General features: G+C 47.1%; 1 protein-coding gene across 1 annotated transcript in view; it reads right to left on the bottom strand.

The window, feature by feature from the left end:
- The window catches only part of ATP2A3 (ATPase sarcoplasmic/endoplasmic reticulum Ca2+ transporting 3), an 89,966-nt gene that overhangs the window by 41,253 nt on the left and 28,851 nt on the right, over positions 1 to 19,862 (bottom strand). The window contains exons 2-8 of the mRNA XM_083714415.1: positions 9,382 to 9,399; positions 8,474 to 8,556; positions 5,431 to 5,535; positions 4,342 to 4,480; positions 3,625 to 3,705; positions 2,696 to 2,781; positions 1,511 to 1,975 (exon numbers count right to left, since the gene is read on the bottom strand). Coding sequence (XP_083570541.1) covers positions 1,511 to 1,975; positions 2,696 to 2,781; positions 3,625 to 3,705; positions 4,342 to 4,480; positions 5,431 to 5,535; positions 8,474 to 8,556; positions 9,382 to 9,399 — 977 coding nt within the window. The remainder of the gene's footprint in view (positions 1 to 1,510; positions 1,976 to 2,695; positions 2,782 to 3,624; positions 3,706 to 4,341; positions 4,481 to 5,430; positions 5,536 to 8,473; positions 8,557 to 9,381; positions 9,400 to 19,862) is intronic.

Here is a 19,862-nt window from a genome sequence, read left to right as displayed (position 1 = left end):
AAATCTGGCTAAATAAAATTTGGAATGTGGCTCTATCTCACCGCAGAAGGGTAATTAAATGCACTTCAGGGATAGACACTTTTTGTGAGACTTGGCTTCCTTTCTTTTCCTTTATAAATGAGACAGAAGATGCCATTATTCCAGTGTTTTTCAACCTTTTTTGGGCAAAGGCACACTTGTTTCATGAAAAAAATCACGAGGCACACCACCATTAGAAAATGTTAAAAAATTTAACTCTGTGCCTATATTGACTATATATAAAGTAATTCTCTTGAATAGGAATCAAATAAACACAAAGAAAGTATTTTATAATTACTTTATTATGAAATAGTAAGTAAACAGAAATATGAAAAATTATAAAATACTTTATTTTTAAATCTTTCGAATTTTTCAATTTTTCCCATGGCACACCAGGCAACATCTCGCGGCACACTAGTGGCTGAAAAACACTGCATTATTCCACCCTCAACACAAGAATCTCTGTGGCAAGGCTACTTGAATTGATAATACATAAATAAACATATTGCTTGTGTATTACATACTGCATATGAAACTTAATATGAAATGACTGCTGGACGAGCTACAGTAGTTATATGTTCTTGGATTTAAATGAAAAACAATAAAAATATGGGGGGAGAGAAGACGCCCCTGACTGGTAGATTCCAACAGCAAGCCAGGCTCTTGCTTATGATAGAATCAGGGAAAAATCTTCCCCTGTTTACCCAACTCTGCAAAGCAGCTTCCTAGAGAGATGAGCTGTTCCCTCCCACCAGCGGATTAGTAAGAGATGCTTCTACCACTGAACACGACCCCATCAGTTTTGCATAGAACGGCTTGCTGCCTCCCCCACATTCATTGCAAAAGAAAAAAAGAAATTAACTCAGGTCATTCATGCAGCTGCAACTCTCAGGAAATACTTAAGAGACATCTCCACTCTATTGCTGCCACCACCTGTCCCAGTCCAGACATTGATTTGCTTCCCAGTCCCAAATAAACACATCCATGCAAGCGTTAACATTCACCAGCTGGAACAAAAGGAGAGACGTGTTTCCAGAAATGGGCTCCCACATGGATCTTTGGGTTAAATCTTCTTGTGACAAATGCAAGGCGTTTTACGTGGGAACGGGTTTACGAAGTACCTGCTAAGATCGATGTAGATCTTATGACTTCCCACCCGTTTTTTTTGCAAAATCGCGTCTCCTCTGCAGCCTTCCCAAACAATAGCTAAGGAGGTCAATCACTCAAGTCAAGCAAGCTGGTCCTTTCTGGTTATTTGCCAGTAATTCAAGTCCTAGCTTGAGGTGGTGCAGTCCTTCTGCAGGGACTGTACCACCTTCATTTTCTCATTTGCCGTAACTTTGAAGCAGAAATCTTACCAACAAAACAAAGTTAAAAGGTTTCCAGCAGTAACACCAGGAAGCATTCCTTTCGGGGGGGGGGGGGAGGGCTTATCACAATTTTCACAAGGAAACCAGAGGGCAAGACCCAGCCCACTGTGCCCACGACTCACCCTGAACACGGACATCTGATTGGTCGTCAAAGTGCCCGTCTTGTCAGAGCAAATGACCGATGTGCAGCCAAGGGTCTCCACGGAAGGGAGGCTCCTCACGATGGCGTTCTTCTTGGCCATACGGCGGGTGCCCAGCGCCAGGCAGGTGGTGATGACGGCCGGAAGCCCTTCGGGAATTGCCGCCACGGCCAAGGCCACGGCAATCTTGAAGTAATATATCGCCCCACGGAACCAGGAACCGCCGTGCACGGGGTCACTGAAGTGGCTGATGTTGATGACCCAAACGGCGATGCAGACCAGGGAGATGACTTTTGAGAGCTGCTGGCTAAATTCATCCAACTTCTGCTGCAGGGGGGTTTTCTCAGGCTCGGTGGCGACCATCTGGTTCCTGATCTTCCCGATTTCAGTGTACACTCCCGTGGCAATGACGACGCCAACCGCTTTTCCTGCAGCGATGTTGGTACCCTGGAGACAAGAAATAGGGCTGTTTCATGTATTTTTTTGCTATTATTCCTCAGCAATTAGTGGAGGTGATCAATGTTTAGATGGGGTTTCAAGGGGGCTGAATCAGGCTCCCCCAACCTGGTGCCTTCCAGAGGTTTCTGAATGATAAAATTTGCACATGTAAAAAGCACTGTTATACCGCTTTAAACAGCCATGGCTTCCCCCAAAGAATTCTGGGAGCTGGAGTTTGTTAAGGGTGCTGAGAGGTATTAGGAGGTTGCCCTATTCCCCTCACAGAGCTACAATTCCCAGAATCCCTTGGGAAAGGGGGGTTCATTGTTAAACCAGTCTAGGGACTGCAGCTTTCTGAGGGGAACAGGGCATCTCTTGACAACTCTCAGCACCCTTAACAAACTACAGACTCCAGGATTCTTTGGGGGAAGCCATGAATGTTTAAAGTTGCAGCATAATGCTTTAAATATCTGGCGCGACTGTGGCCTAACTCTGAGGTAGAAGTGTTACCCAAAGTTTGCTTCTTCACTGCCACCAGGCCTCCCCTCCCCTTCACGAACTGCACAGTCCTCCATGACATGGCCTCCAAAATTCAAATTAATACACCCCCCTCCCAAAGAACAGCCAGAGATAGCCTTGTCCTCAAATTGGTCTAATCCTCTTTTAAAGCCCTCTAGGTTGATGGCCACCACAGCCTCTTGTGGCTACTTTAGGCATGAGGGTACTTACAGAAAAAAGCATGTTCTTTTTATCCTGGTTGACAGCCCTGGGGTCAGGAACTGGATCTGTGTGTTTGATGACAGAAACAGATTCACCTGCGAAGGAAAAATAATGTTGAGCATAATTACAAGGATTTCAAACTCGTACAGAATGAGGAGAAAACAGAGACAGGGAAGGAGAAGGGAGGGAGGAACATGTATACCCCTCTTTGTTCCTGGGGGGAAAGGTGGGCTTTAAATTTAATAAATACAATAAACAACTATCAAAAAGCAGGGTAAGCAGTGATTCCTGCATTGAAGGGGTTTGGACAATTTTATGAATCTATGACCAGCTGAGTCTCCCATAGAATCATAGAATTGCTAGAGTTGGAAGGGACCACAAGGGTCATCTAAGTCCAACCTTCTGCAAGGCAGAAATCGTTTTGCCCAACGTGGGGCTCAAACCCACAACCCTGAGATTAAAAGACTCGTGTTCTACCAACTTGCGGTCATCTTGCTTTCAGGTCAAGGGAGCTAGCATTTGTCCACAGACAGCTTTCCGGGTCATGTGGCCAGCATGACGAAACCGCTTTTGGTGCAACAGAACACCGTGGCGGAAACCAAAGCGTATGGAAACACCGTTTTCCTTCCCGCCACAGCGGTACCTATTTATCTACTTGCACTGATGTGCTTTCACACTGCTAGGTTGGCAGGAGCTGGGACAGAGCAACGGGAGCTCACCGCGACACACAGATTCAAACTGCCGACCTTCCGATCGGCAAGCCCAAGAGGCTCAGTGGTTTAGACCACAGTGCCACCCACATCCCTTCTGAGCTATCTGGGCTGGTCTCGCTGCATCCAAAGTAAAAAAGATAAATCAGGGGAGGCAGGGTGCCTCAGCAGGCACCAAGGAATGTTCTCATGGTAGCAAAGGACAAACACAGACACACAGACACACACCAGTGAGAATGGACTGGTCTACTCGTAACGTCGTCGACTTGATCTCAATGATCCGGATATCAGCAGGCACCTTGTCACCAACTGTGAAAGGAAAAAGGACAACAATATGGTTCACAGGCAGAAACTGTTTGCATCTGATAACTGATTAAATAGGGGTGAAATGAGACTTCCCCTGTCCTGATTCCTTATTGTTTTGGTTTGCTGTGCCATGAATTCCAGTGTGGTGTAGTGGTTAGAGTACTGGACTTGGGAGAGACCAGGGTTCAAATCCCCATTCAGCTCACTTGGGTGACCCTTAGGCCAGTCGCTCACTTTCAGCCTAACCTACATCACAGGGTTGTTGTGCGATAAAACGGGAGGAGAACTATGCATGCTACCTTGAGCTCCCCTGGTGGAATACTGTATATATGTAATGAATAAATCAATCAATCCAGGTTCACTAAAGCCTTATTAGTGCATTGCCAGGATTGGGCCCTGCCTAGAGCTAAAACCTGGGGTCTCCTTGGAAGAAAAGCAGAGGGCGCAGGAGACCCTAGCAGCCCCAGCAGCCAGCATGGCCAGGAACGATAGGAATTGGGGTCCAGCAAGTTGCTGCAACTCTAGATATACAAAAAGGAATTGTGGATTGGCTAGGGAATGATTCTTTGCAGTTCATCACCCAAAATAGTAAGAAGCACAAGGCAAAAACAAACCCATGCAAAGCAAGGAAGGTCATACCTGCCACCTCTACAATATCTCCTGGGACAATGTCGCGTGCTCGGATCCGTTGAACTCCATTCCTATCTGCCCTGATCACCTTCCCCATTTCTGGTTCATATTCCTTCAAGGCTTCAATCGCACTCTCTGCATTCCTCTCCTGCAAAGACAGGCAGTTTTCACATTAATTGGGGAGGGGGCTAGAAATGGGCAATCTCCCACTCCCCCACAGTTAGCAGCTTTCCATAAGAACCTTCAAAAATTTTGAGATCCGTCAATGAGTTGCTTCAGGTATCCATTCTCTTTGGGTGCCTATGGCCCACAAGGAGCAGACCCTGTTCTGGTGGCCTTCTCTCCATTTGTTCATTTGGCTAGCACACCCAAAGGGACACCCAGTCAGCCAGTAGATCACTCAGACACCCAGTAGATCACTGTGGCCTACAGGGGAGCTTCTCCTGCAAAGTCTATGGATCTCAGGAGCCACACTCTGCAGGAACTCTGAGCAGGGCCTTAAGGGTGGCTGCCCCTGTTCTGTGGAATAGCATTCCTGACAGGCACCCACTCTGCACCTTCTGGAAACAACTGAATACATTTCGTTCCAACAGCCTTCCCCAGCTGGATAAAGGATTCTTTACCACAAGTATCCGTTTGTTGGGGTTTTAGTCTTGCTTTAAAGGCATCCGCTTTTGCTTTTTCAGACCTTTCTTAATTATCTTATGCATAAACAGCCTTGAGGCGGCGGTTTAGAAGGCGATAAACAAATTAACTGTAATAATAAGATTGTGCAACAGCAGGAGTCAGAATCATAGAACCGTAGAGCTGGAAGGGACCCCCGGGGGTCTAATCCCCTGTAATGGAGGAATATTTTGCCCCTCGCGGGACTTGAACCCACAGCCCTAAGCTTACAGGTCTCATGCTCGACAGGCTGAGCTATGTGTGGCTGGTTGCCCCACCCACTTTGGCCTCCAGCCACACCTGCCACTGACATGCGGCCCTCAGGAGGTTGCGCCTGTGAGGGAATTTGGCCCCCAGCCTGGGAAAGGTTCCCCACATTGCATGATGGGAAACAAGGTGACCTCCCTCAAGTCACACTCCAAGGTACCACCATACCTGCCACACTCCCACCACCGCGTTGGCAAGGAGGATCATGATAATGACGATGGGTTCCACAAAAGCCGTCACTGTTTCTTCCCCTTCCTCAAACCAGGCCAGGATCTGCAGAGGGAAGAGGAAGGAAGGGCCATCAGCTCAGTGTTTAGAGCATATTTATTTTATGCATATTTATCTTATCTCTCTCGCCCTGACCTAGCCACTGTGATCCATGCGACGGTCACCTCCAGACTGGATTATTGTAACTCGCTCTACGTGGGGCTGCCCTTGAGACTGACCCAGAAACTCCAGCGGGTGCAGAATGCCGCGGCGAGAATCCTTATGGGGTCTTCACTGCGAGATCACATTCACCCAGTACTATACCAGCTGCACTGGCTCCCGGTGGAGTACAGGATCAGGTTTAAGGTGCTGGTTTTAACCTTTAAAGCCCTATACGGCCTAGGACCCTCGTACCTACGGGACCGCCTCTCCTGGTACGCCCCACAGAGAAACCTACGGTCTGCAAATAATAACATCCTCAAGGTCCCAGGCCTCAGAGAGGTTAGGCTGGCCTCAACTAGAGCCAGGGCCTTCTCGGCTGCGGCTCCAATCTGGTGGAACGCTCTGTCACAAGAGACTAGGGCTCTGCGGGACCTGACATCTTTCCGCAGGGCCTGCAAGACAGAGTTGTTCCACCAGGCCTTTGGTCAGGGCGCAGCCTGACTCCCTCCTCTGGCAACCTGCATAGAATATTGCTTAATTGGTTGCCATTAATTTGATTTTAATTAATTTTTATAATGAATATTTTGAATGTGTGATTATTTGATTGTTTGATTATTTGATTATTGTTAGCCGCCCTGAGCCCGGCTTCGGCTGGGGAGGGCAGGATATAAATAAAATTTATTATTATTATTATTATTATTATTATTATTATTATTATTATTATTATTATTTATTTGCTGAATTTATACCCCAGGTTTTCTCTCCAAGGAGCTCAAGGGGGAGGATTACAGAGTTCTTCTTCTTCTCCCCCACCCCCCAATTAATCCCCACAACCACCCTGTGGCTAGGGCCGAGAGGCAGCGATTGGCCCAGGCTCACAGCTTTTTGGCAATGCCTAAAATACTCCATGGCGTCCACTGAGCATTGGGCAGGGCACATCTAAGCTTTGAATAGCTAATCTGAAAACTGGGCTAAAAAGTAGGTTATTTATTTAAGCGCTGGGTGCTTTTTGGCACACCAAATTCGGCGTATTTTTCCCAGCTGGAGGTACACTGAGAACAGAACCCAAACCACACAGAAACCTTTTCCAGCCTTGCATTCGATCGAAAGAGAGACAGCGGTCATCACAGAAATCTACTTAACTCTCTGTTACTAGTCATTTTGTGTGTGTGCGTTTTTAACTCCTAATTTGGCTAAATTTTCCTCGGGAAATATTCCTTGAGCAGCTGCAGAGCGTAATTCTCCCTTTTTTCTTTGAGCGGAAAAGCCAAGTCGAAAAGCAAAGAAACAGGGGCCTGTCGTGCTAATGTTACGCTTGGAGAAGGAGCAGACCGATTTGTGAAAGCGCCATTGAATTCCCACCGTGCTGTTCAGCTCTCTGTATTTTCATTTTTATCAGATTAAGTAATTGGCTGTTAATAAGGAAACAAAGTGTGTGGGGGGGGAGAGAGAGCAAGGCCAACCCACCAGGACTTATAACTCTTTCATTCAAAATATTTTAATTCTGCAAACTGGCGGTGGGGGAAGTTAAAGGAAAAACTGGATATTGTGAAATTTCAGATTCGGTTTTTGGAGGTTGTTTAAAGCAAGCCACATCTTTGCTCGAATAGCACATGTCCCTGATGGCCTGCCCACTTTCTTGTGGTCCCTTGGAGTGCTAGTGGTGGAAGCATCAGTAAGAGGCAGTGTGGTATAGTGGTTAAAGTGTTGGGCTAGGACTTGGGAGAGACCAGGGTTCAAATCCCCACTCAGACATGAAGCTCACTGGGTGACCTTCAGCCCAGTCACTGCCTCTCCTGTCTAACCTACCTCACAGGGTTGTTGTGGGAATTAAATGAGGGGGGATGGAAGGACCCATGTCAGCCAAAGGTGAGATATGAATGCCGTCAATAAGCAATGTTGTCCATAATTATTACATTTACACATACAGGCGACTCCCCACTTATGCAGGGGTTACGTTCCCTTGCATATACGCGAAAATAGTGGAAACACTGTCTAAACCTCTGGAAACCCTTGAAAAACCCTTGGAAAAAATAGACTGGCATGAATGGTGGCAAATGCCCCCACAATCACTCCCTCCAAACCTTTCTCAAACTCCAACTCTCCATAGCCCTCAAAGGTTCATGGGATTTTATTTGCAAAGACTTGGGATTGCTAACCATTTCCCTGCTCTTTTCATGCCATTTTCTTTACAGTTTTCCTGCTCTTTTGAGGCCGTTTTTGCCTTTTTTTGTGCCCTTTTGCAGTTTAAATCTATTTATTTGTTTCCTGGCACTGGGCGTATATGCGCTTGCGCACAAGTTGAGTGTGTGTTGGTGGGGAGTCGCCTATACAGCAGCTTCTCTTAAAATTGGTTTATGATGCTCCCCTTCATAGCAATCTCAGCTGGCCAGCGCCAACAAAATGGGGGCACTTGGGATCAAGGAGGAGGCACACCCACACACCCAGGAGGATCCCAAGAGTGGCACGAATACCAAAAACAGTATCTGTAGAGGGAAAAGAAGCCCTGAGGAACGAGGAGTCACAGTGGCCCCAGAATGTAGTCTTGGGCTCAGAGACTCACTGACTTAACATCAGGAAGAAGGATTATCTGGCAGCATACAGTGGTACCTCAGGTTACATACGCTTCAGGTTACATACGCTTCAGGTTACAGACTCCGCTAACCCAGAAATAGTGCTTCAGGTTAAGAACTTTGCTTCAGGATGAGAACAGAAATTGTGCTCCGGCGGCAGCAGGAGTCCCCATTAGCTAAAGTGGTGCTTCAGGTTAAGAACAGTTTCAGGTTAAGAACGGAACTCCAGAATGAATTAAGTACTTAACCCGAGGTACCACTGTACTTACGAAGGAAACGAAGGCAGCCAAGAGGAGGATCCGAACTAGGAGGTCTTCAAACTGCTCTAATATCAGCTCCAGGAGCGATTTTCCTAGGAAGAACAATGAAAAACAAAAGCCAGAATTATCTTCAGTCCTTCAACAATGCAAAATCCTAACCACTAAGTGACTTTGCCCCACAAACCCATCTCTCTACCCCAATAATGTATGTGGGTTGTGTTCAATTTACTCCAGAGTAGACTCGCTGAAATGAATGGAAGTGGCTAACTTAGGTTCACTCATTTCAATGGGTCTACACTAAGCATGGTTAGCATTTGGATACAGCCTTAAGGCTGTAATGTCATATCCACCAGCCTTTACTTCTGAGTAGACAAGTTTAACCTTGTGCTTCAAGGCTCTAGTCCTGTGCCAATGTACCCACCTGAGAATATACCACTGAATTCGCCCGACTTAAGGCTTGTCTACATGAACAACAGATAAAGTGGCCGTACTATTCTTGTGTCGTACCACCAGTGCTGGTGGAGGAGAAGAAAGACAATATCTCTGGCACACAGAAATTTTGACTGCCAGGCTAGAATCTTCCCCCTTGACCCGCTAGATTTCTATATGCGGTGGTTGCTTATATAGATGGTTTCTGGGGACATTTTACTGCTCCCACACAGTGCATTTTGGGATGGCCAATAGTCAGGGATGATGAGAGACAACAACATCTCAAGGGGGGCCACGTTGGTATGAAATGTCTGAGCATGGAATAGATGCCTCATTTAGTCCTACCCCCTGCAATGCAGGAATCGCAGCTCAAGAATCACCAGCCTCCCCTTCCTTCTCCTCTGGGCATCTCCTTCCTCCGCCAACCCATCCCACGTATAACAAAGCAGCTCTTCATGACCAAGCTGGATAACAGGAAGTCTGTGTACCTTCTTCAGCAGGGAGTTCTGCAGGTTTCCAGCGAAGAGCAGCCACGGATAGGAAAGAGTGGGAAAGAAAAAGGACAGTCATTGATTTGCAAACAAACAAACAAACAAACAAACAAACACACAATCCAAATCTCTCATTGTTAGATGATACATTCACATAAAGTAAAGGTAAAGGGACCCCTGACCATTAGGTCCAGTCGTGACCGACTCTGGGGTTGCAGTGCTCATCTCGCTTTATTGGCCGAGGGAGCCGGCGTACAGCTTCCGGGTTATGTGGCCAGCATGACTATGCCACTTCTGGCGAACCAGAGCAGCGCACGGAAACGCCGTTTACCTTCCTGCCGGAGTGGTACCTATTTATCTACTTGCACTTTGATGTGCTTTCAAACTGCTAGGTTGGCAGGACCAGGGACCGAGGCTCACCCCGTCGCAGGGATTCAAACCGCCGACCTTCTGATCAGCAAGCCCTAGGCTCTGTGGTTTAACCCACAGCGCCACCCACGTCCCTCATACATTCACATAGTGTTTCCCCAACTTGAGTTTCCACCTGTTTTTGGGCTACAATTCCCATCATCCCTGGTCCTGCTAGCTAGGGATGATGAGAGTTGTAGTCCAAAAACAGCTGAAGACCCAAGTTTGGGAAACCATGCGCTAGGACACATCTGAGAAGTGGATGGCCTGGTGTTGGCCTGTGCACTTATGTCTTCAAAAATGTTGCATCCGTGTCTGGAGATTATATATTTTGAAGCATTTCTAAAGCACTCAACAGTTTCAAAATCTCCAAGTGTTGCGCACTATATGTACAATATGAAAAGGAGTTGCTGAACTGCATCAAGACATGTGCAAAGCTCTGAATAAAATCAACACTGACTGAATCTTTGCCATTTCAATGCTGTGGAAGCCTGGGTGCTCTTGAAAAGTGGGTGGGTGCCTGTTCCTCCCCTGCCCAAAAAAACACCCCACATGCCACTTCATCACTTCTCATTCCTCTTTCCCCCATTGAACACTACCCCCAATTCCCTCAAAGATAATCCTCCCCCTCCCCAATATTTTCCAGAGGGAGCCTCACGGGGTGGCCTGTTTCCACAGCAACCACCATCGTGACTCCCGCTAATGCATTTCGCAGTGCTATATGGTGCTTCAGAACATTCAAAGCACCTCACACACATTCTCTCTCGCCACAACCACTTTGTAAGGTAGGACCATAAGAATGTAAGAAGAGCCTGCGGGATCAGGCCCAGGGCCCAGGGCCCATCCTGTTCTCACAGTAGCCAGCCAGATGCCTGCAGGGAACCCGAAAGCAGGATCTGAGCACAAGAGCAACTCTCCGCTCTTGTGTTCATCACTGCTTCTGTCTCCTTAATAGTCATCAAAGATGCTGACCGTCGCTGCCTCCTGAGGGAGGGAGTTCCATAGTTCAATTATGCACTGCATGAATGACTTTCTCAGACTCTCCATGTGCCCCTGTTTTCCAGGGATGGTCCTGGATTTACAGAAGCCATCCCAGATTCCGATTTGATCCCAGAATGTCTCGCTTTCCCTTAGGACGTCCCTATTTTTATCAGAGAAATGTTGGAGGGTGTGGAGTTATGTAACTCCCGAGCTAAGAAGACTGGTAACTATACAACCCTTAGAAGACATGTGAAGGCAGCCCTGCATAGGGGAGGTTTTTTAAATGTTTAATTGTGTTTTTATATATGTTGGAAGCCACCCAGAGTGGCTGCGTCAACCTGGTCAGATGGGCAGGGTATAACAATAACAACAACAGCAACACAAGCCAACAAAAACAACAAAAACAGCACACCCCTATTTTCATCAGTGAAATGTTGGAGGGTATGCTTTCTTTTATCTGTCCTGAATCTTCCACCATTCAATTTCATTGGATGTCCACAAGCCCTAGTGTTATGAGAGGAAGAAAACCCTTTTTTCTAAACTAAAAAGTCCCAAAAGGGGCAACCTTTTTGCACTGGAGAATTTTTCCACCCACTTGATAGTTTTTCGTTGCCATTTTCTGAACCTTTTCCCGAGTTTATAATATCATTTTTGAGGGGAGGTGACCAGAACTGCACACTGTTCCGTACCCTGGAACTTGGTATTTGCACATTCCATCTTACCAACAAAGGTCCGTATAGTTAAAGCTATGGTTTTCGCAGTAGTGATGTATGGAAGTAAAAGCTGGACCACAAAGAAGGCTGATCGCCAAAGAATTGATGCTTTTGAATTATGGTCTGGAGGATACTCTTGAGAGTCCCATGGACTGCAAGAAGATCACACCTCTCCATTCTGAAGGAAATCAGCCCTGAGTGCTCACTGGAAGGACAGATCCTGAAGCTGAGGCTCCAATAATTTGGCCACCTCATGAGAAATGAAGACTCCCTGGAAAAGACCCTGATGCTGGGAAAGATGGAGGGCACAAGGAGAAGGGAACGACAGAGGATGAGATGGTTGGACAGTGTTCTCGAAGCTACCAGCATGAGTTTGATTAAACTGCGGGAGGCAGTGGAAGACAGAAGGGCCTGGCATGCTCTGATCCATGGGGTCACGAAGAGTCGGACACGACTAAACAACAACAACAACAACATGCAACAAGGTTGGCTAATCTGTGGTCTCCAGATGCCGCTGGATTACAACTCCCAACATCCCTGAAGACTGGTCAAGGTAGCTGGGGGTGATGGAAGCTGGATTCTCATGACGCCTCCAGGCCCCTGATTAGCCACACCTCTCAAAATGAACGTTCAGAGTGGAATTTTTGGCTATTCGCTTGATTCAGAGCTTCTCCAAATGGCGTATCACAGTCCTTGGTAGCTTAAATGACTCAAAAGCATGCATTTTGATACGTTAACCAAATATCTAAAGGGCTTTCAGATGGAAGATGGAGCAAGCTTATTTCCTTCTGCTCCGGAGGGTAGGACTCGAATTGTTAGAGGGTTGGACTAGATGACCCTCAGGGTCTCTTCCAACAATTCTATGATTCAGCAAGAAAATGCACATTTGTATCAATATCTGTCCACACACACACACACACACACACACACACACACACACACACAGTATCTCAGACTGATGCAGTAACAAAGCAGCATGAAATTATAGGTTAAAAATTTGCCAAAATGAGTTGGAGTAGAAATGAACAAATGCGCCTGTCCCTGCCCATCTTCTTCAAACTATGCAGCAAATTTTTAATGCAAACAGCTGAATCATATTGGGGGAAGGGAGCCAATTCCTGGCATCCACCAAGCTGCTCATTTTTTACTCTTTTTTTTTTACATGATTAGCATTCAGTGAATGAGTTCACAATTCATAGCAGGCTCCCGAATGACTCACTGCTGCAGACAACACCGAACCTCTTTCTGAAAAGAGGAAAGCCTGCGGAAGAGAGAGCGAGAGTGTCATCAGAGACAATTCGCAATTTCACTTTCGGTGGAAGAATGGAGCAACAATGAGCAAGGCAAGCCACACAGAAGACATTCACAGCGCCAGCGGAGGCAAATATTTACTGTCTCCAAGCAAAGGCTGGCTCTCTAATTACAGTGGATGCTAACCCCTGGGCCAGATGTGGCCCACATATTTCTCCCTAAACAAAATGTACTTGCTCTCCGGTTTTGGCAACGACAAAAAGAAATGGAGGTAGGCACAACATCGGGGTGGCTTGGGAAAAACACAAGCATGTCATTTTGGATCACAGCTGTCCATGGAGGCGCAGGTCATTTCTGTGTCCTGGGCAGCTGTCTACCAGCTCCATCTGGTATGCAGGCTGAGACCCTACCTGCCCACAGACTGTTTCACCAGAGTGGTGCATGCTCTGGTCATCTCCTGCTTGGACTACTGCAATGCGCTCTACGTGGGGCTACCTTTGAAGGAGACCCGGAAACCACAACTAATCCCAAATGTGGCAGCTAGACTGGTGACTGAGAGTGGCCGCTGAGACCATTTAGCACTGGTCCTGAAAGACCTGCGTTGGCTCCCAGTACATTACCGAGCACAATTCAAAGTGTTGGTGCTGCCTTTTAAAGCTGTAAATGGGCTCAGCCCAGTGTACCTGAAGGAGCGTCTCCACCCTCATCATTCTGCCCAGACACTGAGGTCCAGCTCCGAGGGCCTTCTGCTGCTTTCCTCATTAGAAGTGAGGTTACAGGGAACCAGCAGAGGGCCTTCTCAGTGGTGGTGCCCACCCTGTGGAATGCCCTCCCATCAGATGTCAAGGAAATAAACAATTATCTGACTTTTAGAAGACATCTGAAGGCAGCCCTGTTTATGGAAGTTTTTAATGTTTGATCGTGTTTTTAATACTCTGCTGGGAGCTGCCCAGAGTGGCTGGGGAAACCCAGCCAGATGGATGGGGTATGTATAAATAAATAAATAAATAAATAAATAAATAAATAAATAAAATAATTATGTACAAAAAGACTGCTGGATCAGGCCAATTGTAGAGTTAGAAGGAACCCTGAGGGTCAACTAGTTGAACCCCCTGCAACAGAGGATTCATTTAGCCCAGGCATTCTCAACCTGCGGCCCTCCAGATATTTTGGCCTACAACTCCCATGATCCTTAGCTAACAGGACCAGTGGTCAGGGATGATGGGAATTGCAGTCCCAAACATCAGGAGGGCTGAAGGTTGGGGATGCCTGATTTAGCCCAACGTGGGGCTCAAACCCAAACTGTGTATCTGAAATTAAGGGTCTCATGATCTACCAACTGCCAATGGGCTATCTTTTTCTCCATAGCAGCCAGCAACATGCCTGTGGGAAACCCGGAAGCAGGATTTGAACACAAGAGCCCTCTCTCCCGCTGCAGTTCCAGCATCTGGAATTCAAAAGCAGTGCTGCCTCCAACTGTGGAGGCAGAGTATTTTCATTTGCAGAAACAGACCTGCATGACCCCCCTTGCTGCAAAACGTTTGCATGTTGACGAATTGAAATATCTGCTAACACGATTGAAATCAGAGACATACCGTATTTTTTGCTCTATAAGACTCACTTTTTCCCTCCTAAAAAGTAAGGGGAAATGTGTGTGCGTCTTATGGAGCGAATGCAGGCTGCGCAGCTGTCCCAGAAGCCAGAACAGCAAGAGGGATTGCTGTTTTCACTGCGCAGCGACCCCTCTTGCTGTTCTGGCTTCTGAGATTCAGAATATTTTTTTTCTTGTTTTCCTCCTCCAAAAACTAGGTGCGTCTTGTGGTCTGCTGCGTCTTATAGAGCAAAAAATATGGGTAATTTATTTCCCAATGGCTGGAAATGCTTCAGATCGAAACAGGCAGCGACCATTTGTCCAATCGATACATGACCACCGACACACGGGTCTTTTGTCGCACTAAAAATGTTACAGTAATAATTCTTTTCTAAATACAAATATTTCTCCTTTCTCAGTGTCGTTTCGGAAAGACTACTTTAATACGGAAGGAACGTGGGGGAAATCAGCTGCAGGCACACACAGGTTAAGTTTCTCTAAGATTAATTGGGTCTGGGAGTCACTTAGGCAACTGGAACTCCAACTGCAGCTGGTGTTTGACTAGCGCTGACATTTCAGCCTCCGCCAAGTCAAACAAACGTCCTTTTGCAATGGGAAGACCTCATCCCGGCATCCCTCACAAGCAAATGTGAGACAGGCAGGTGATGGAGAGGATAAACATGGGCAGGGATATTTGCATTTCATACCTGCAAAGACAGCCTGCCCAATTGCACCGGTGCAACCTGCCTAAATCAGACCGGATATATACATTTGCATCTTGCAGGAGACATTCTGCTCCTGTTAGCCATAAGGAGGGGGGAAAGATAAAAGCAAAACACCTTGGACACAGGAAATTCTCCTGAACCTTTCTTTCCTCCACCCCCTACTGCTCTGTGGTGCAGATTTCTCCTGGGCAGACTTTGCAGTCATAGGGATTAGAAGCTTGAGGCTTGTTAAGTTCTTTCTTTAATGAAAGAAATAAACATATCGTGGCATGGTCAATACGGGCCTAGGAAGACGACACCCATCACTGTATGCTTTGTAGCAGCAGGTTTTTGCTGCTTTTGGTGAACTAGTCGACTTTCTGCCGATTCTGATGGAGGCCGAAGTGCCTCCTCACCTCAAAAACTAATGTGCTTGGCCTTCAGATTTTGCACTTCTCCAAATGTTGCAATGGAAAAAGTACCATACAGTGGTACCTCGGGTTACATATGCTTCAGGTTACATACGCTTCAGGTTACAGACTCCGCTAACCCAGAAATATTACCTCAGGTTAAGAAACTTTGCTTCAGGATGAGAACAGAAATCGTGCTCTGGCGGCGCGGCAGCAGCGGGAGGCCCCATTAGCTAAAGTGGTGCTTCAGGTTAAGAACAGTTTCAGGTTAAGAACAGACCTCCGGAACGAATTAAGTACTTAACCTGAGGTACCACTGTAATGCATTAGAATGCTTCTTTTAAGGTAAAAGATTCAGCAATGCACACGCTAAAATAAAATACGATACCTAAAATGCAAATTTCAATGCGGAATTTGTTACTAGAAACGGCATTCTTAAGGCAAAAATTGATCAGACTTAAGAAACTGACACAGAGCAGAAATATGCATAGACAAGGGGTACCAGGAAAGCTGTTTCAGCCCAAGGGATGTTCTTCCTTCTAGACAACATTCAGGGAGCCACATACATTGGTGGGAGGCGCCAGAGGCAAAAGTAGGAAGGGCTAGGAAAGCAACTTTTGCTTTTGTGCAGTAGGCGCATACTCACTCAGACACATTTATTTATTGCACTTCTACCCAAGGAGCTCAAGGTGGCATACATAGTTTCCCTCCTCACAACAACCCTGTGAGGTAGGTTTGGCTGAGAGTGAGTGAGTGGCCCAAGATCATCTAGTGAACTTTGTGGCTGAATGGGGATTCGAACCCTGGTCCACCGAATCAGAGTCCGACGCTCTAACCATTACACCACCACCACTGGCTCTCTTTCTTCTTCCAGACAAGCAAGAGACAAGCCGACTGCCTCCTCCCGCCCATTCACAGATCTCTCCCTACATGCTGCAAATCAAATCATAGCAGGGATAAATTGTCAAGGACAAGGAAGAGAAAATAACAACAGCCCTTCCCAAGCGCCACCATTTTGGGGAGGTTGCCCCTGGTTGAGTGTCTCTGAAAAACAAATTGTTCTTTTCACCAGCTAAACCCCAGCCCAAACATATTAATGGGAGAGAAACCACGTCACAAAAGGAGACTGTTGTGTGTCAACCGCAGCCGACAGCTTAACACAACATGTCAGCCTGACGACTTCTCCCTCAGTTCTCAGCTCCCCGTTCCCTTTGAGGGAATTTATGGATTAAAAGTGATAATGGCAACAATACACAGGCTGTTTTAATGTATATTTTTGCAGGAACGCAAGCCGTCCAGGCTTTGGGCTTCATCAACATCTTGTGGAAGAGGGAGGAGCGATTCCCTATGAAGAACGGTTGCAGCATTTGGGACTTTCCGGTTTAGAGAAAAGGCGAATAAAGAAGTGACATGACAGAAGGTTCTAGAACTATACAGGGCATGGAGAAAGTGGGCAGAGGAAAGGTTTTCTCCTTTTCTCGCAGCACTAGAAATTGTGGACATCCAGTGAAGCTAAATGTTGGAGGGATAAAAGAAAGGGTCGAATTCATTGGGATGGCCCCAATTTATCGGATTATGACAAAGGCAGAAAAACTGCTTCCCACTCACCCTGACGACAAGAAGATCCTCCCCAATTAGGCTTACCTGGCATCTACATTAAGATCCATTTGGCATCAAATGAAAACCTGTCTGTTCTCCCCTGGCCTTCTCAAACTACATTTTTATGTATTTTTTTTGTACTTGGAGCAGATTTGTTTCTGCAGGGCTTTGAATGCTCTCGTCGCTGTTTGTTTTTATGGCAGGAAAGTCAACTTTTTTAAAGGTTTAATCAATCTTTTTATTGTGGATTAAAACAAACTTTTCCATGAATGTTTTCATTGTGCATTGTTTGAGCCTCACAAAAGGACACTGTTGATTTGGGTGGCCCTCCAGTGTTCCAAAGCAGGGATTGGTCACCTTGGGACCTCTGGATGTTGTAGTTGGCGCTCCTTGGAACTGGTAGGGCAGAAGGCAGGGAAGTTAACAGTAGGTGGCGCCAGAGGCAATGACAGGCAGAGCCAGCTCACTCCAGCTTTGTCCCCATCTGTAAGGAGGTAAAGGGACCCCCTGGCCATTAGCTCCAGTCGTGGCCAACTCTGGGTTGCGGCGCTCATCTCGCTTTATTGGCCGAGGGAGCCGGCGTACAGCTTCCGGGTCATGTGGCCAGCAATGACTAAGCCGCTTCTGGTGAACCAGAGCAGCGCATGGAAATGCCGTTTACCTTCCTGCTGGAGCGGTACCTATTTATCTACTTGCACTTTGACGTGCTTCCGAACTGCTAGGTTGGCAAGAGCAGGGACCGAGCAACGGGAGCTCACCCACGTCACGGGGATTCGAGCCGCCGACCTTCTGATTGGCAAGCCCTAGGCTCTGTGGTTTAGACCACAGCACCACCCGCATCCCTTTTCTGTAAGGAGGAGCCTGCAGTAAATCACACCATGCAAGTTGTAGTTAACTCTTTGTTGGCAAAAACATGATCTGCACAGAATTACCATGCCTAATTAGCACTTCAACTAATCTCTGTTCTGCTTTTTTCATTTATTTGCACGTTCTCAGAGACTGGGGGAGTGGGGAGGGGGAGGAGCTGGTCTCAGCAGAAGGGGGAGACTCCCTGGCCTCCTCAGCCACCTTCTGACCCCCTTCCTCTCCAGCCTCTGCTTCAGCCTCAGAGTCTGAACTGCACTCTGCCACAGACGCTTCCTGCTCACTAAACCTTGTTGTTCCTCCAGCCTCTGACTCCTCTTCCCCTCCATCTTCCCCCTCTCACCAGTCTGACCCAACACCTGCTATCTGGCTTTTTTTGTAAAAAAAAAAAAAAATGCTGGTGATTAAAATTTTCTACAAAAATATGGGCACTCTACAGCTGAGATATGATGGACCCTTCACATAATCTCACCTTAGGGTTGAGGACTTGCTATTAGGTACAGCAGCAGCACATCTTTTCTCTTTTCCCCTCCTAAGGTTTGAATACCTCTCCTAATATACATATTTTCCTAAGGATGTCGTCACGCTGCAATTTGCACCATCTCCCAACAGGTGGCGACATGAACTGCAACACGATGGCAAACTTGGCTTTTGGAGCTGCTGAATCTTTGCAACAGTGTTGTGGGGGGGGGAGAGGGGACCAGAGGTGGAGGTGGGCAGTTGAGGATGTTGGGCGATCAGCCAGGTCCAGGCTGGCAGGTGGCCCAGGGCAGCCAGCGGAGATTTGGAAAGGTCTGTGTGGAGAGGGAAGGGGTGGCATTTGTGAGAGAAGTGGTCAGGGGTTCAGCCCCTAGTATAACGCAGGCATCTCCCCACTTGTGCCCAGATGCCGAAAAATAATTAAATAAACCGATTTAAACGGCGAAAAGGCACGAAAAGGGAAAAAGCAGCCCAAAAAGAGCGGGGAAACAGATAGTGATCCCTGAAGCCTTTGCAACTTCAATCCCAGGAGCCTTTGTGGCCTGTGGAGAGTTGGGAGTTTAGAGAAAGAAGGGTTTATACAGGTTTTTCAGATGGTGTTCCCCACTGTATCCAATTTCACCCGGGAACGTAACCCCACATAAGCTGGGAGATGCCCGTATGTATTTGCTGCAACAAAGCAATTGCGTTGGCAGCCTGGTCGGCGCTTGCACAGCCTCCCACAATGCCCCAGGGCAGGGCTAGCGGCTTTCCAGGGCATTGTGGGGGGTGCGGGGACGACGGCTGCCACAAGAACAAAAAGGATGTGTGAATATCTGAAGGAAATTCAGCAAAGGCATCTGTTTTGGAGGGTAGGCGGGGGGAAAAAATAAAAACTCGGCAGCCGAGAAAAAGGCTGATGGATTAGATGGGCCTTTGGCCTTTCATAGAATGTGAAGAAGCTCAAAGACTTCTAAACTACCAGCTCCCGACGTGCTACAGCTTTCAGGAAATCCTGGACCTTATTTGCCAGCTCACACCCAGCTGCACAGTGTTTACTTTTTTTTTGCTTAACCGCCCTCTTTTTCTGTTGCATTTGCAATTTTGCAGGCTCCACCCATGAACAAGAGACAACAGCTAGCCCTGTGTGAACTCTCTGCTTCCTAGCCGAATGTACGGTACGCCTAAACAAGGCTGGGATATCCCTTTCTGCCACAAATCCAGGGAACCCCTTTTGCAGCCGGTCTGGCCCAATCAGGTTCCAAGAGGGAAAGCAAAGCAAAATACCATTTCCCCTCAGCCCATGTCACAACAGACAAAAAGGCCAAAACCAGCCCAGGAGATTTCTGCCGATACCGGTGCTAAAAACGGCAGCCAGCTTCAGGTCTCTTTCTCTTTTTTCCCCTTTTCCGCAAGGGCAGGATTCAAACAGAACAACCGAGGAGCTGTCTGCCCCCACCCCAAGTTTCAAACGCACCTCACTCTCCTCACACTTGCG

This window comes from Podarcis gaigeae, assembly GCF_964106915.1.
Source record: "Podarcis gaigeae genome assembly, chromosome: 15".
Taxonomy (NCBI): Eukaryota; Metazoa; Chordata; class Lepidosauria; order Squamata; family Lacertidae; genus Podarcis; species Podarcis gaigeae.
The sequence above is the reverse complement of the archived record's forward strand: the minus strand, read 5'-3'. Positions and strand labels throughout refer to the sequence as shown.